This window comes from Dermacentor silvarum, chromosome 6 (genome assembly GCF_013339745.2).
Source record: "Dermacentor silvarum isolate Dsil-2018 chromosome 6, BIME_Dsil_1.4, whole genome shotgun sequence".
Lineage (NCBI taxonomy): Eukaryota > Metazoa > Arthropoda > Arachnida > Ixodida > Ixodidae > Dermacentor > Dermacentor silvarum.
The window spans coordinates 143,861,757-143,878,772 of NC_051159.1; the positions used below are offsets into that span (position 1 = coordinate 143,861,757).

Here is a 17,016-nt window from a genome sequence, read left to right on the forward strand (position 1 = left end):
CCGTAAAGAAGCACGGTTAAAGGTAATCGGGAGAAATACGAGCATAGCATGCGCTTGAGAGAAAGGGGGCCAATATACTTGGCGTGGTAATTACCGCTGTAGCTCGCTCCCTGTGGATGTTTGCTTTGTGTTTACGGTAATGCGGGGGCAACAAACCGCAACCATAGAAGACGCCTTACGTTTTCTATTTATTTGTAGTCTTAGTTCCGGTTCGCGCTCGTGTCACTTTACTCTTTACGTGCGTTCTGCACCCGCACTTTCAGTGCACGCATGTATAGTTCGGCACTTCCGTATCTAGTCATGCGACGCAAATCTAAGGGAAAGTGTAAGAGAAGCTAATCATACGGACTGATTACGCGGCGCATAATAACGATGTTCCCGTATCCTTTTAGCGATGCCCGACTTCCCTCATTTCCTCGGCCTGCCGTGACCCCGTATCCCCACTGCTACATTTTGCTAGAACGTTCCTTACGCGGGACAACTGCAGCGGCGAAAAGAGGAAGAAACGGCGCCCAGACTGCACGAAACTTCGTAAGCAGCGCTAACTGCTGCTCTTGCGTACGCCAGACGAGGCAGGCATTCGGTACAGGCTAGTTTCTTTTCTTTTCATCTAAACATGTCCTCACCTAAGCTTCGCCCAGAGTTAGCGAAATTTGGCCTCGCTTCGCCTTGCGTGACGTTCACCACCATTTCTCTTGCACTGGTTCGTCTGGTATGCAACACAAGCTGTATTACCCCAACTATTGAAAGTACGCGAGGAAAAAGACCATGCTCGAGCATTCTTCGTGCACCTGCGAATGCTTAGAAGAAGAAGAAGAGGAGAAGAAGAAAAGGAGAAGTGGCATAGCACAGGAAATAGAATCAGGTTAAAGTGAGCGTCTTGTCCGACGAGACGTGAGGCGGCAATAGGTTTGGGCTCCTCGCCTCACATTCCGTTTCTTTAACGCTTATACAAAACTCGCTGATAAGAGCGGGACTCCCGGCGCGCAAGCGGCTTGTGAGGGTGAAATCAAATGACGTACATTCTAGATTATGCATGCTCAGTAATGGTCACCGTCACTTTTATTTCCGCACTGATTTTCGTGCGCTAGCCAAGGCATCGGAAATAAACGGGGATGAGAAAAAGCAGGTGGACGCATTTCCGCAAAGTTTACTGCAACAGTCTCTCGGTTGCGGAATCAAACAAAGGGCTTTCGTCCTCAATATAATAGCTAGTTTACAGCGCGATCTCGCACAAAGTTGTGCGCAGGCTTTTTGTTGACCAGATGCCTCATTGTGCTGACAAGTCGCTTATGCGAGTTGCAACGGAGCAGTCACGTTGACGTCAAACGCATCAGCCAAACGAGAGCTGGGAGCTCGTTTGGACATTTCCACGAGCATCTGTTTCAAGAGTTCTCGACGTTAGGACACGCGAAAATGAAAATATAAGTGAAGTGAGCAATCGAGCCTACGGCGGCAACTCATACCACGTAACAAGGAGGACCGCAGTTTATGAACCCAAATTGTGTATAATGTGCACAGCATATAGAATAAAGGTGACTCTCGCTCATTTCAACAAATGCGCAAAAATGCGTTCTTTTTTTTTCTCGACGAGAGAAAAATATCCCTCAAGAAGAGGCCACCACTAGCCTTAACGTATACGTAACGCATGTTCTTTTAAACGCACTAGCTGACACTCCGAGTGTTGTTTGTCCCATATTCACATCTTTAAAACTTCGGAGTAGAGAAACGAAAACATTTCGGTATTACGCAAGCCGCTGCTCCAAGGTGGCTTGCTCATTGCTGCGTCACCGTCTATTCTCGTGAAATGCCCACCTCAGCGGATTAGTGCCCACCTCAGCTGGCGGGTGCGCTTCGCGGTCGCTGCTGGGCCGCATTTCGAGGAGTGCGGATTTGAAAAACGCTCGCGTGCCGAGCTTTGGGAGCGTCTTAAAGAAACCCGAGTGCTCCAAATTACACCGGAGCCACCGAATACGGTGACTCTCATAGCCATATTGCTGCTCTGGGGCATAAAACGCTTCGATTTATTCCAACAAAACTTCATTTTATTAGGAAATGCGGCGTCATACGTTTCTTCTCAATCAGAGAAAAAGAGGTCAGGAACAAAATAGTGTCTCCTTCAGCCCAAGACTGTCTACAGATCTTGACAGATGCTCAGCCGTAAGCACGGAAAACACCTCGTTCTTCAAAAAGTGTGTTGCTTCGTTTAGTCAAGGCCCGGCGAGTGCAAACATTACAAGTCCAAAACTTTAAAAGGAAATTGTTGCCGCTTTTCTCAATGGTGTCCACAACTGCTTGAAATGACCGGCTTCCTTTCGAGAGCGCTTTAAAAAGCCCGCGAAACTGTAATAACTATCAAGGCGTGCAGGAACTCGACATCTAAATTGAAGATTCTATGTCGTATTCAAGGCACTGTTTGCCACTTTGAAAATCACGTAGCGATGGCTTCCGAATGCTGACTCAATCGGTCAGACAGAAAAAGCGAGATCGCATAGCCCGGTGCCATCGTTAGGATGGGGGGAAGAGGGCGGGGGGAGAAGGAATTACGCGGGGCTTGAATTTAGCATTCCCTCAAGCAGTTGTCGTTGCATGTGGTCGCACTACGTGCTAAAGATCAATAGAAAGGGAAGGAAGTTTAAGCGAGTGAGCAGCGAAACTCAACTTGAGGCAGCAGAGCACCTGCGAGGCCTTACTTTTTCTTCCGTGGTCACTACAAAAAAAAAAAAAAAAAAAAGCGACACCTTGCCGCTACTTTATCTTCACTCTTGTGCGCGTAAAGGTCTGCAAACTGTGTTCTTTTTCTTGTTCAAAAATGTTCTTTTTTTCTTTTTGAAGCTGATTCTTCCCTCTCCTCTTATTGCGACAGCAATTATATGAACACTCAAACAGGATTTCTGCCGTCGGCGTCGCCGTTGCCGTGAGGTTCCGTATGACGTCAACGGCGATGAAATCATCGCCGCGCGCCGGACGCTGTATGTGCGAGTGAAAGAGCGCGAAGGATATGCGTTTTCACGGGGAGCGAACGCACGGCGGCGAACAAACGAGCGTTCTGCGCCGTGCTCCCTGAAGGGCTGCAGAATTAAGCGTCTCTTTCCTTCTTTACAATCACCATATATATAGAGAGCAAACGGGACTTCTTCCGTCGCGCGAAAGACCGTGGGGGGACGGGAGGGAGGGAGGGAGGGGAGGCGACGTTTAGCTGCGGCACCAAATGCGTATTTATATAAAAAAATGTCACAGTTTCGCCCTAAGGGCGAAGCAATGAATGCGATAGAAATTTGTAGAGAGCTATACGGAGTAATGATAGTAGCTTTACCAGCTGTATAAACTTGGACATGCAGCAGCACCGGCAACACGCAGAACTGTTGTCGACGCCGTCGGCGTTTTGCCCGCGTTCGCACAAAATGCGTGTGGCGTTGGTGACTGTTACCGGAGTTTGATATAAATAGGCACTTGGTGCCGCAGCTAAACGTCGCCTCCGTTCCCTCCCCCTCCCCCACACAGCCTTTCGCGCGTCGGAAGAAGGCGCGTTTGCTCTACATATATGGTGATTGTAAAGTATGAAAGAGACGCCTACTTCCCCAGCCCTTAAGGGAGCACGGCGCAGAACGCGCGTTTGTTCTCCGCCGTGGGTTTACTCCCCGTGAAAGCGCGCGTCCCTCACACCCTTTCACTCGCAGATACAGCGTTCGGCGGCGCGCGGCGACGATTTCATCTCCATTGACGTCATACGGAACCTCACGGCGACGGCGACGGCAACGGCGACGCCGACGGCAGGAATCTGCTTTGGAGTGTCCATAAAATTGCTATCGCAATAAAACGTTGCGAGGCGAGAAGGTGGTAAAGACTTCCGACGCTGCTCGACGAGTTTCCCGTTCTGATCTCGTCGAAACCCTCTGAGCCGCCCATATAGAGGCCCTGGCAACAGTCACCAACGCGGCGCGCGTTCGGTGCGAACGCGGGCAAAACGGCGACGGAGTCGACAACAGTTTCGAGCGTTGCTGGTGCTGTTGCATGTCCAAGTTTATGCAGCTGATAGAACTACTATACTTACTCCGTATACTTACTCTACTCTACGTACTCTATACTTACTTACTTACTTACTTACTTACTCTATACTTACTCTACTAAGTTCCTATCGCAATTGATGCTTCGCCTTTCGGGTGAAACTGTGCCATTTTTTTTTCAACACCTAAGCTGAACATTTATCTTTCTTTTTTTTCTTTTTTTTTGCTTTTTTTGTGCACTGCCACCAAAGTGACTACAGTAAACCAGGATCCAACTTTGCTTTGTTATGAATTGAAACTGCGTGAAGAGAGAGTCCAAAGTTCTTTTCACAGTGAACGGCATGCTCTAACGACCACTCACGGGGCCTCGGGGATGTCTAAATTCAGATAGCAGCCTCAGGGCAACAATTTTTACTCCGGCATTCCAACATTGTGCGAAAGTCGTCTACAGTTGGAATGCGCCTGCGCTAGGCGCATTCCAATTTGCTACCGTCTACATTCTAACCAGGCCATCCGCCTGACGCCCTAATGAAGCATTCCAGTAAAAAAAAAAAAAAAAAAGATTGCCGACGTTTGCTGCATTTGCGTTTTCGCTTTGTTTTCTACATCCACGGCCCAACTAACTGAGACTCGTGCTGCAGAGGCCAGGTTTATCAAGCACGAGAATTTCCATTGTTTTTTTTTTTTTGCATAGTTTAAGAGTGGCCCACCGGTGCTCGCACGTTTCCTGACGTTACCTAATGCACTCGGAAAGAGCCTTTTTTTTGCACGATCATTGTTCTGCTTCTCTTTGCTTTGCGTCTGCCAGCATCTGGCTGGTAATTAGCCAAGAGACCTAAGAACTAGGTACTTCAAAGTTCAGCCAATTTGGCTCGCCTTCACCCTTGAGTTTTCAGCTCTCTTTCCACCTGAACGTACTCTAATGACAAGTTTTCCCGCATCTGCCATTTCCTTTGTGCTTCATTAGTGTCCCAAGCAAACCGACGGCCTTCTAGTTTCGGGGCACGGCATATGAATAAGAGGCGATTACAGAAGTAGTACTGGCGCTAGAATGTGTTTCTACGAACGCGGTATGGAAACATTATTTCTTCTGCAGCTTCCGAGCAACTGTTGAAACTCGACGGCAAACTTTTTTTTTTTGAAATCTGAGCTTTATCAGCGGCTTTCTTTTCGGACTTATACACTTCGAAACTTGTTTCAGCAGTTTTGCGTACTTCGAAATAGTGGATGTGCACGGGCCCATTTTCGTGCGATTCTGTCTATGATGACTACTTTTTTTTTTTCACTTTCCACATAATAACACGTAGTATATATAAAGCTGTAAACCTATTTATTGAAGTTTTTGGTCGTTGCCGACTGGGCAGAAAATAGCAGCGAGCTAACGTTTAATTGATAATCAATGCTTGAGACGGTAGGACATGGTTCCGCCTTTTTGTCGCCTACATTCCTTAAAAACGCCTGCTTAGATGTTATCGAAGCCTCTAAATTGTTCTATTATTATTTTTTAATATTCTAGCTGACGATGTGGAAGCTCTACCTAGTGCAGAGCAAATAATCAGACACTCATGCATTTATGTTTTCGAAAAGAAACTGGCCCTATGTATTGTTCGGCAGTGAATCGATCTCACTGCACTGCCTCTACACTTGCCCTTGAGTCCGACGATCAGCAAATGCAGATAGGCAACTTTCAATTATTTATCATGCTTCCTGTCTTGACCTTCGTCGAACATTTATCGCTCCATATAGGCTCTGTCGCTTAATGGTTTCTTAGCATGGTTCTAAATGGCGTTTCGGCCCCGAGAATAATCTATCAAAGTGAATGACGGGAGTGCTATGTGGTGTTTCACTATAGGAAAAAAAAAAGATTGCGCATTTGTATGTGCGTCCTCCTCAGAAGCAGTGTCAACCCTCATGAATATCGGCTTTCATTCCTTGCAAAACTGAGCCAGAAAAAATGAGCTAAAATATACTGGCGTAACAAAATCTCCATACGAATGGTACTATATGCCAAGCGTTTAACTATTTTGTTCCAAGCAGTTTTCAAGAAAACCAATGATGCTTTATGTGAATGTACCGCTGCATCATCATCGACGACGAAAACTGAATTCGTGGTGCATTTCCAAATCCAACGAAATGACGCCGCCATACAGGTTGAAGAGTGAAGGCGATGAACCGCCACGCAATGTTAAACATATACTTATGTGTTTATAGGAAACAATGAATGCCTTGATCGGAACCAATTGGAGAAATTGACTTTCTGTTCACATGCGTGGATGTGCTGCTGTGAACGTACACCAACGCCACGTGATCAAGGAAGTATTTTTATAAGTTGGTAAGGAAGCGGCTGACAAAAAAAAAAAGCTCCTTTAAAAGGCGCTTTATAATATTTGCCTAGAGAATTTTGTTGGGTCTGAGGAACACATACACTTCTTTATTCTAAAGTAAAGAAATTAAAATATAACTGCGGTATTAGTAAAATATATTTAACTGTTAAAAAATCACCATTATCAGTTAAAATTACAGTGTAGCTTCTTGTGAAGCACTTCAAGGTAAACAAAAAAAAGAAAAAAAAGAGAGTCTACGCAATGAATTCGAATGCTGTCGTCATGTATCCAAATGGAACTACCACGTTTCTTAACTTAGGAAGTGTCGTGTACCGGACGAACCAGTTCACTGTATTGCTTTCATCAGAACTGCTCCAAGTTACAAGAGAGTGCCTGAAGTTTAGATCTGCTACTGCAATATGAGTGTTTGTCATTTTTACTGTGTCTGCTTGCTACATTTTTTAACTCCGAGGTGACACTAGAATTAATTATGTCTTTCTTGTAGATGTACTTTACGAATAAAAGATAGTCGCAGTTTCGTACGAAAAGCGAAGCGTTGATTGTGATAGCAAATTATTGGACAGCTTTACAAAGCAAGGAGAGTAGTTTTATCAGCCGAATAAAGTTGTAGACATCAGCATACGAACTCATCTAACAAGCATAGTTACACGCGCGGAAGCGCCCCCCCCCCCCCCCCCTCCCTATGCCCTGCCCCCGAAGCTTTGCGCGCGACGGAAGACGGCGCGCTTCCTTCTCGCTTTCCCCCCTTGCGTACACAAGATTGAGGAGCGACTGCCGGCTCCCCCTAGCACGTTTTCCCTCGCACATTCAGCATACGGCGCACGGCGATGATTTTATCTTCCTGGGCTTTATACGAAACCTCACGGCGACGGCGACGCCGGCGGCAGAAATGCGCCTGGAGTGTCCATATAATTGCGATCGCTATAAAAACAGCACGTAGATAATACACGCGAGGAAAGCGCTGCGTTGTGAAGGCGCTCACACTTCGCTGTAAGCGTCTTTCCACGTGAAAAGGCGCCATTGTAGAAATGGGATATGCATACAAGCATTGCTATATGAGTAGCAAGTAAGCTGATTGAACAATAAAAATTGCCGCATACTCGTACATGGTGTGCAACACTTTCGTGACACAGACAAGAAGACACGAGAAGAAGTAAATTTCAGCTGAGTGCTTGCTGTAGGGCCCCAATGTAAAAACAACAGCAAGGCTTTTGTAATAAACGTATGCAAGTGGAGAAACGAAACTATACAAGACAACTAGTTTGATGTATAGTATGTGAACAAAGTTTGTTTTATCTTAGCGCTCACCTGGGTGTGTTCTCCTCCTTCCAGTAGCACTCGCTTCCCTGTAGAATTTACCAATCAACCAACTTGAAAATCCTAGCCGTTCTCTGCATAGGCTTTCCGCAGTGTTCAAGTAGAGCGGCATCGTCCATTTGAGTTCTCGAAATAGGTCATTCCACTTTCGACCGTAACGTTGTCACTTATACAAAGCGCGGAATATAATCACGTTTAACCGAAAAAGTCCTCTTCCCGCGTTCAACTTCGGTGCCAGCGGGCGCTTCGCCCAACATTAATCATCCATCGTTGCGCGCGTTGGTGGTTCGGACGGCTCTGGAGTGCGTGGTCAGCACGCCACTTGGCGGCGTTCGCCCGATCAGAGCAGAATGGCGAAGAGGTCTTTCTCGTGGGAGAAACTCCGCGCACAACGAATTTATCTTCCGAAGAACGCAGCGCGCTGCAGTTTACCGCCACAGCGCGTGGCACTAATTGGAAACACCACGTCTGCCATCGCCCTTTTACTAGCTCACCATCTTTCCGAGTTGCGCAGAAAGTAAGCACACATTCAAAAAGAAAAATGGTTGGTCCCTCCTTCATAGGAATCGGTAGAACACGAAAGTGAAACGTGTCTTCACAGAAGCTGTTGCATGCTTGCTTCGTGAGCTCACGGTCCGCTGCAGGGAAAGGCGCACAATTTGCGGGACGGCGACCATGTTGAAAGTTTGCTTAGCGCGCGGTGTCCTGTTGGCGAGTGCCGTCCTGCTGGCGAGTGGCGAGCATTGTGGTCTGGCTCCGCAGTGGCTGCGGCAGCCAGTCGAGCTGCGACGCGCGCAGCTGCAGGAATGCCAGTGGCAGAGTTCGCACCATGTGCCGAGAACGCGCGAAGGCATTCTGCTTCACGCTGGCGTGTCTCTCGCCGGAGCAAAGCGAGATTCGCCCGGCGACGTCGTTGCCTTTTTGCGCCTTTTAGCGCAGCAGTTGTCGCAGGTGGTGCCATCGCGAGCGAAGCAGTGGGCGATGCACTGCTGATGCACGTTGAAGCCGCAATCCGTAGGCGACGAGGCGCCACAGGCTGACCCGACGCTAACTGCCTACACGAGGCCACAGAAGTACATGGATTTGTCTGATCTTCGTGCTTGCGGATTTAGACGTTCTTGCGGCTTTGTTTATTGCGCTTTATATGCCTTCATTGCCGTAAATTTCAGAGCAACCTATACTTTTTGAGGTGCAGAAGACGCTGCGAAGGCTCACAATCGCTACTAATTAGAACGATTCAGCTTGCCGAGGTGGCCAAATCGAAACACGCCAAGCATCTGAATGCACTGGCATGCACGCGATAGCTTCATAAGGGCGTTTTATGTCGCTTGTCGATGCATGCATCCGTAGAGAGTATTTCATAGAAAATGCCCCGCATATAAGAGACATTTGCAGGAACTAAGACGAACCGATGAAAGATGAAAGGAAGAAAAAGATGAAAAAAAAAGACATCGCAAGGTACGTACCTTCTGTAAACCAGCGACTTCAACAAGCGTTATCCTAGTCCATTCACGTGAACAATGACGGTATAGAGCCGCAACACAAGTACATATGTTATAGTTTGCGCATATTTTCATTTAAAATACCACGAAGGGGATTTCATATTGGCAACAAAGAGAACGGTAAGAAGATCGTATTGAGCATTTCGCTACAGAAATAAATAAGTATCGTTGGGTCGAATGCTTGGAAAGAATGGTTCTTATCAGGGCAGTATTTAGTTACTACGCTATCAAACGACACGATTCTGCACAAAAAAAGCAAAGCGCAACTGCGTTTCTTTCACAAAATTTCGTTGTGACATCGTTGCTATCGCTGACACAGCCGACGTTCTCGATTTCGGCTTGTTCTACAGAAGCTGAAACTATTTTCGCTTCTACTAAAATACTGCGAGACGTAACGTACACCCGTATTTCGTAAGGATTATTTTCCACCGATTCTATGCATTCAATATCCGTCCCATGTTCTGGCCGATTCTGGCCATAGGTTATTCCTACAAAATTTACTGTAAGGAACTCGGTTGGCGATGCGGCTTCGGATACCATGGAAATTATGGGTAGTAGGTGTATTTTGTCCCATAACCGAGGGAAGAGCAGGACTACACGGCAATTGGACGGATATTTATTGCAGTCCGAGAATGTGCTAGTCCTCACAAGGCCAACAAACTAAGCCGTTCATTCTAAAGCTCATTCGCTGGTTCCTAGCTCTCCCGTTTACGATAGTGGCCGGTATGGTGACGGTGATCATAGCGGACCACAGGTCTTCTAGTATGTATCCACGTACGACAGATTTGTCTAATCTCCGCATTTATGGCTGTAGACGTTCTCACGGCGATGTTAACTGTGCTTTATCTTTCGACATGTTCAAGCGATCGTAGTTTTCTAAGCACAGAAAGGCAATAATGATCTGCGCACAGGTGCAATCGCTGCCGACTGCTGCGTTTGTAACTCAATATTTTGTTGAAAGTCAACAATTTTGCGAAGCCAGAAAGCCACTTGAGGCCATGCAGGGCAAGTTTAGAGCAAATCTATAGGTACTGCTCATCATGCCAATGCCGGCTGAAGCGTCGTGCTTGCGATTTCCGGGGACACTATTAGCTCCAAAGTTCCCTCTAGGAATTTTTTTTTTGAGAAAATTTGATTCCCGCAACAGGGGTCGCGCAGCTTTGTGTGAGCCTATTAGGGAGGCCAATATAAGCCAAAAAAGAATCCTAACAAATTATGACCGGTCTGCACGAAAGTTTCCGTAACGCGAAAATTGCGAAAAAAATAAGTTGAGACATACGCATGCGGACTTAAATCAAAGAACTCGTTTTCTCTCATGAGTTTTTTACGAACGCCTTTACAAGTCCAGGATCAACTTGAAAAAGCCTCATAAAAATTCTCGTTTTTTTTCTTTATTGCTTTTTCGCGCACTCGGAAAGCCCATATTTTAGGGGGAGGGAGCTTCAGATATATGCATAAAAACCGCTGTATGCACGGTATTTAATCGCACCATCTCAGATTTCTAACCATTCCTAAAATGGTTCGTCTCCTTTATTGAAATGCGTGCGTAATGACATTTTTAGAAGCTGCAGGCGAAACCTCAAGATGTAGAAGACATAAAAGGTCAAGGCCTGTTTGTTTGTTTGTTTGTTTTTTGTTTTTTTGAGGGAACGCTGCGTAGCTCAACAGACATTGAAATCCAAAACCAACGGAAAGAATATATATATATATGTTGCGAGAATTTCTTGTATCCTTTGAAAAAGGTCGGTCCACCGCCCGAAACTGTTGGGTAAATAAACCTAAGATAATCGCGAAGTTGTGTTTCTCATCTTTCTAAATACGCTTGGCCCATATATATATATATATATATATATATATATATATATATATTATTCTGTAGCACCTTCAAATCTGAACTAATTAAATCCGAAGGACCAATTACTGTCACAAATACATGGAAAAGAAAAGAAAAAAGTTGCTTTTGGTTAATGGCGATCAAGTTCACATTTTCGATCTTTATACTTTGATCAACTAGGAATTATAAAACAGTGCTCTGAAATGACCATTGAGGAGTAACCAAATACAATGAATAATTCACGAAATTGGGGTTTAAGTGAAGGATAGTCTTTCAAAAAAGAAAACATCTAATCTAATAATATATATATATATATATATATATATATATATATATTACAAATATACTTATACAGATGCCAACCGGCCTCTTGTGCGCTTGCTTACCGTTGTGGGGATTACCTTGAGCTCAGCATTACAAATTCAATTACGGAGATTTGCGTGCAAAAGGCACAATATGGTAATGAGAAAAACCGCAGTGGGAGGGCTCAGAGTTAATTTTGCCCACCTGCGGTGCTTCAAATTGCACCTAATGCTCGGTACACGAGCATTTTTTTTTTAAATTCCCGCTGCCTTCCAATGCGGCCGTCACAATGTAGGAAAGCAAACACGCGACCTCGTTCCGTACCGCACAACGTCCACGATTTCGAGTGAGCGAAACGCATACGATGAAGTCGCTAGCGTTGGCAAGTAAAGAATTCCTATGCGAAATTTTGAATTAAAAAATACAATTACGACATTTTGTTGCCTTCAACAGGCGGCAAGTGTACATTACCCGTAGTGCAGAAGAACGAAACAGCAGTTCACAAGAGGGCTGCGTAGCGTTAAAATTCATCATGAACAACGCTTACTATTGCGGATGCCAATGGTAACGTTTTTAAACCTTTTGGCGCACTAATTATTACCTGTCCTCCGAACAGAAAAATTCATAGCATCGCACCTGTTATTGTTTTTACTCGTTCTCAGTATTTTACTGCCATCATTAGAAATAAAAACTTACAGATCATTTGTTTTAACTATAGATCAACTAATTATCTTATCTCAGCTACGTGGCCTTTGTTGTGGTAAACCTCTCGTACAATTTACGCGTAAGATGGCGGAAAGCGATTAACGAAACTAGTCATTGCTTATGATTTGCAAATCCATCTACTTTTTGCAATGTCGAGAAGGCGCGTGTGGTCACCCAAGTGCCGATTACTTTATCATAAAGCGGGATTTCTTTAAAAGACTATTATTTCATAAATACAACTTTGGCGATCTCATCGCCCCGGGAATTTCCTGACTTGTGGTGTCTGTTCTATCGTCGTAAATCAGTTTATTCATATTGGAGGGCTCAAAAAGATTAAACCACGATAAAATGACTACATAGCCTAAATTTCCAAATGCCGTTTATCTACAAATGAAGCCGCGTCTATCAGTTGCCGAAAATTTCCGCAAAAAAAAGAACAAACAAAAAAATGCTAAAATAGTACAGGACGTATGTATTATATAAATTACCCCACTGTTACTCCTATGTGGACGCTCTTACCAAGACACCTTATGTAAAAGCGCGACATAAGCCTTCGTAAAGGACAAAGTACTCAAGAAATAATGTAAAACAAATACCATCTTACTATTAGTATAACCCTCCTATGCGTGACAAAAATAAAATAAAGAAAGAGTGTGTCACGCAGTAATGCAGCCATAAACACTCTTAAACCCACATAGTTACATCCGCTTATGCGCAATGTCTAATCTACAATCTGGCTTGTTGCTGTAAAATCACGCTTCTAAACCACAAGAAGCCGCAAAAGGCTTTAAAAAAATTTTAAGTTCCTAAGCAGTAACTTGAACAGAACTATCCCAGACGCTGAGGAATAAATCTACAATACCGTGCCTTCCGCGCAGCAGACACCCTGAATTTCGTTAAAGCCATCATTTTGTGACACAGAGCGTTGCTATAGCGCGACACTTCGCATTCATCTAGGCATTACTTGAGAAGTACTTTTCCGTGCACGGCAAAGCAAATATACACGCCACCGCACTCTCAGCAGAACGATCGCTCCACACTTCGTTACAGCGGTTACTCTCGAACGAAACGTTTCGCTATAGGCGAACATGAACTTAAAAAAGAATAGATGAAAAAAAAAAACGCAAGTCACGTGTGCGTTTGTGTAACAAGCGTTCACTCACCCGGGTAGTACTTGAGCAGGATGTCCCCGGCCGCGGCGGCCGTGTGGTTGTCGGCGGCGTGTCCCGCGCCGTCCATCGTGGCGCGGATGGGTTCGCAGCGTGCCAGCAGCGTGCTTCCACCAGCGGCTCCAGTACCGGCCGAAGAGGAGGCACCACCACCACCGAGGACGACAACACCGCCGCCGCCACCACCGCCACCACTGGCGCCACCGGTTGCCGCCGAAGGCAAGGACTCGGTCTCACGCTGCGGCTGCTGTTGAGGCGGGAGCGACGCGCCGTCCTCGGGCCCGACAAACACTGGCACCGTTCCGCGCAGGCAGGAGCACTGGCCCGTCAGGGGATCGCAGCGCGCCCCGGCGGGGCAGCCCGGCACGCAGGGGCGAGGGCGGCCCGTGCATCCCGCGCCTGAACCCCGGGAGCATGCCGGGGGAAGGGAGGAGGAGGAGAGGGAAGAAGGGGACGTTGGGGAAACGAGAAAGGGGAGTCAACTTTAGCTTTCGGCGAGTTGCAAAGTTGGGCTAGTCGATAGTTAAAGCAAACTTTTCGGCGCAAATTAAACGGGGGCGAAGAACGCAAACAACAGGACGGGCGCCAAAAAGTTTGCTTTGATTGTGAATCAATGCCAACTGCCTCAAACCAAGATATTACTTGGGCTAGTTGGTTCGTCGTATGTAGAAAGCGTGGAAACAGCGCAAGAAACGAAGACGGAGACAATAGTGTTGAAAGTTGTGACTAGCTTGTGTTGGTTCATTCTCGGAACAGATCGCAAAGATGGGACGCGATGAAGCAAAAGACAAGACAGCGCAGGGTATCATCTGAATTTTCATTGAATAAGGGGATAGTATAGAATCGATGCCAAATTTGGTGGCCCCCTTAAAGTGGACATCGTGTTATGTATAGTCACCGGACTTCAATAAAAATTTGGCTTTTAGCCCGTGCTGTCTTGTCTTTAGCTTCTTCACGTCACGTCATTGCTAGCTGCTCCTAGAATAGGTTCTCTATTGCAACACGTGGTTTGCCATGTGTGGAAAACCACGTCTTTCTTCGGAAACTATTCTCGGAACAGCCAGCAAAGATAGGACGGTGTAGTGTTGATAATTTGACAACACGGTGAAAGATTATCAAAACACTACGAAAGCACGAAGAAGATTGTAAAGAAAGAAGCAAAAGAACGGAATGAAGGAATCAAAGAATGTAAAGAAAGAAGCAAAAGAACGGAGTGAATGAATTAAAGAAGGCAAGCATAAAATAAATGATGCTCATGCCGCCAATCGCTTAATCTAATCGCTAAAGCATTTGCGCAGTCTAAGTGCGACTACGATAAGCGACTTTTCTGGTTAGGCTGGTGAGCGCTCGTGTGACATATTCCTTGTCTCCGTCCTTGTGTTTTCCCTTTTTTTTCGTTGTTCTCAGGCTTGCGAAGACAACAGATGCTGGTTCACATGAAAGCGATACAGGTAGATTGTCATCCGACGTGCCTGATGTGTTTCACCGAAATACAAGCATATCGCTTTATGTCATCCGGTGTACACACTTATGAAGGCCACTCGTTTTTCCAGTTTTGTGAACTGGTGTCAAGGAGAAAAACAACACACCGGAGTTGAATGAGCTTCGGGAAAATTTAACTCTCTGCGTACTAAGCGCGGCTTGACTTCCCTCCAGTGAGCTGAGTACTGCTACCAACGATAGCTTTATTGTATACATGATGATAAAAAATAAGCGGAAACAGTGAAAAGTGCGTGCAGTGCGTGCAGGTAAATTTAAAAATTTGATTCTGTGGCCAAACCCACGATCTGATTATGAAGCACACCGTAGTGGGCAGCATCCGGATTAAATTTGACCATCTGGGATGGTTCTTTAACTTCCACATAATTCCAAGTACACGAGTGCTTTTTTCGTTGCGCCCCCACCTGAATGCAGCCGCCACGACCGGGATGATGCCCGCGAACTCGAGCTCAGAAGCGCAACGACAGACAAAACGGACGAGCTTCCATGGCGGGTCAGTGAGTGCTGTTAGATACACACACACACACACACACACACACACACACACACACACACACACACACACACACACACACACACACACACACACGCACACGCGCACACGCGAGAGAAATTGAGAACGGAGCAATTGAAAAAGCGACTAGTAAGCATCGAGGGAACAAGCTTCAGTAATAAAATTGCTACTGGACACATTCCCCTCACTGAGTCTTTTTATAGGGTCTTCCTGAGAGCGCAAGGATCTCTGACAAAAGCACATAATTTTTTTTTGTGGCTCTTGCTTCCAGGTAGAACACATAAGGTTTTTCGGCTCATCCATATAGTAGGTTAAAAATGTCGAAAGCGCAGTGATATGCAAGCCATATGATTAAATCAGAGGTACGAGATGAATAAAAAAAAAAAAAAAAACAAGTGGAAAACTTGCTGCAGCGTCTATAAAGGCGTTACTTCTAGATGGACTGGCATCCACGGCATTAGCTAACCTATTTCGTTTGAAGCTCTATATCACTTTGACTTGAGCACAGCAAAAGCTATAGGCCTGCCATAAAATCGCAGCGTCCTGAGAGCGGCACGTATTATAAAGATAGCCGAGATATCGAAATTCGATTGTCCAGGAGCTAACGCAATACCTTCAGCGTCGACGAGTTCGTAGCGTCTCATGGAAAAACTCACACGCGCGTGACAGCTTCGGGTATGTCCACATCAGCAAGCGGTAAGTTGAAAGCGAACGAGTCGAGTCGTCGTGCACATGGAAACAAGCGCCAATTTAAACTGAAAGACGGTGAACTCCGCTGTGGAGAAAAGGACTCAAATAAATGAGACGGAGAAAATGAAAAAAAAAAGAAAGTAAACGAAGATTCGCTACACTAAGATCCTGGACTAGATGCACCGCCCTCTTAGAGTTCTGCTTTCGCAGTGACGCGAGTGTCCCTTTGAGGCGATGTTAGTAAGACAGGCACCGGTTCCTCTGAGAGAAAACGTTGCAGAAGGTGGAGCCGGGCGACCCAGCCTAAAACAATAACAAAAAGAGAAGGCAATGCCACTCAGTACCTTGTCTGTTTTCTGTTCAGGTACTACACGCCGGCTTCCAGCTCCTTGCACACAAGTCCAAGTCAATTAAAAAGAAACTAGAAGAAGGCACTGCGCCATCAGAAGAACTTGTACATTTCCATCAGGTGCCTCTTCCAACTGTCTGTGTTTTTTATTTCCTTACGATAATTAAGAAAATTAGTTGACCTTTAAATTATCTCCTAATGGCTAAGCTGGGATTTAAAGTTCTGCTGGAAAGGTTGGGCAACGCCTGATTAAATCGATTCGAACGTAGTAGCTTTTTAGTCGTTATCTTCTGGGCCCCAAAAGTAGACCGGCGGAGATGTGTATAGAAGAAAAAAGTCAGTGAGTTGTGTCGAGTTGATTTCCCCTACGCTTGCTTTCTTCGGCATCCTTGTCTTTGGCTTCGCAGGCTTGGAAAAAAAAAAGCGTAGCTTGCACTGGAGGCGCAATGCTAAAGAGACAGCGGAGCTGATTGGCACCTAGCTAGTCCTGGCTTTTGGGCTAGGCTAAGCACTACCAAGTCACCCCCAGTATGTTCCGGAATTTATTAATTAATGATAGGTTATCGATTACCTATTGATTGGCCATCGACTGGCTATCGCAACGTATTGGCCACGCATTTGGACTAGGCGCAGCACTACAAAGTCATCCCAGCATTTTCCGGAATTTATTGATTATTGATCGATTATCTATTAGCTATTAATTGGCTATGATAGGCTACCGCAAGGTATTGGCCATGTATTTGGGCTAGGCTAAGCACTACCAAGTGGTCCCTTGCATTTT

At 45.7% G+C, this 17,016-nt stretch overlaps 1 protein-coding gene across 1 annotated transcript in view; it reads right to left on the reverse strand.

The window, feature by feature from the left end:
- LOC119456938 (thrombospondin type-1 domain-containing protein 7A-like) overlaps positions 1–17,016 on the reverse strand; it is a 197,922-nt gene that overhangs the window by 107,060 nt on the left and 73,846 nt on the right. The window contains exon 21 of the mRNA XM_037718757.2: positions 13,177–13,581. Coding sequence (XP_037574685.1) covers positions 13,177–13,581 — 405 coding nt within the window. The remainder of the gene's footprint in view (positions 1–13,176; positions 13,582–17,016) is intronic.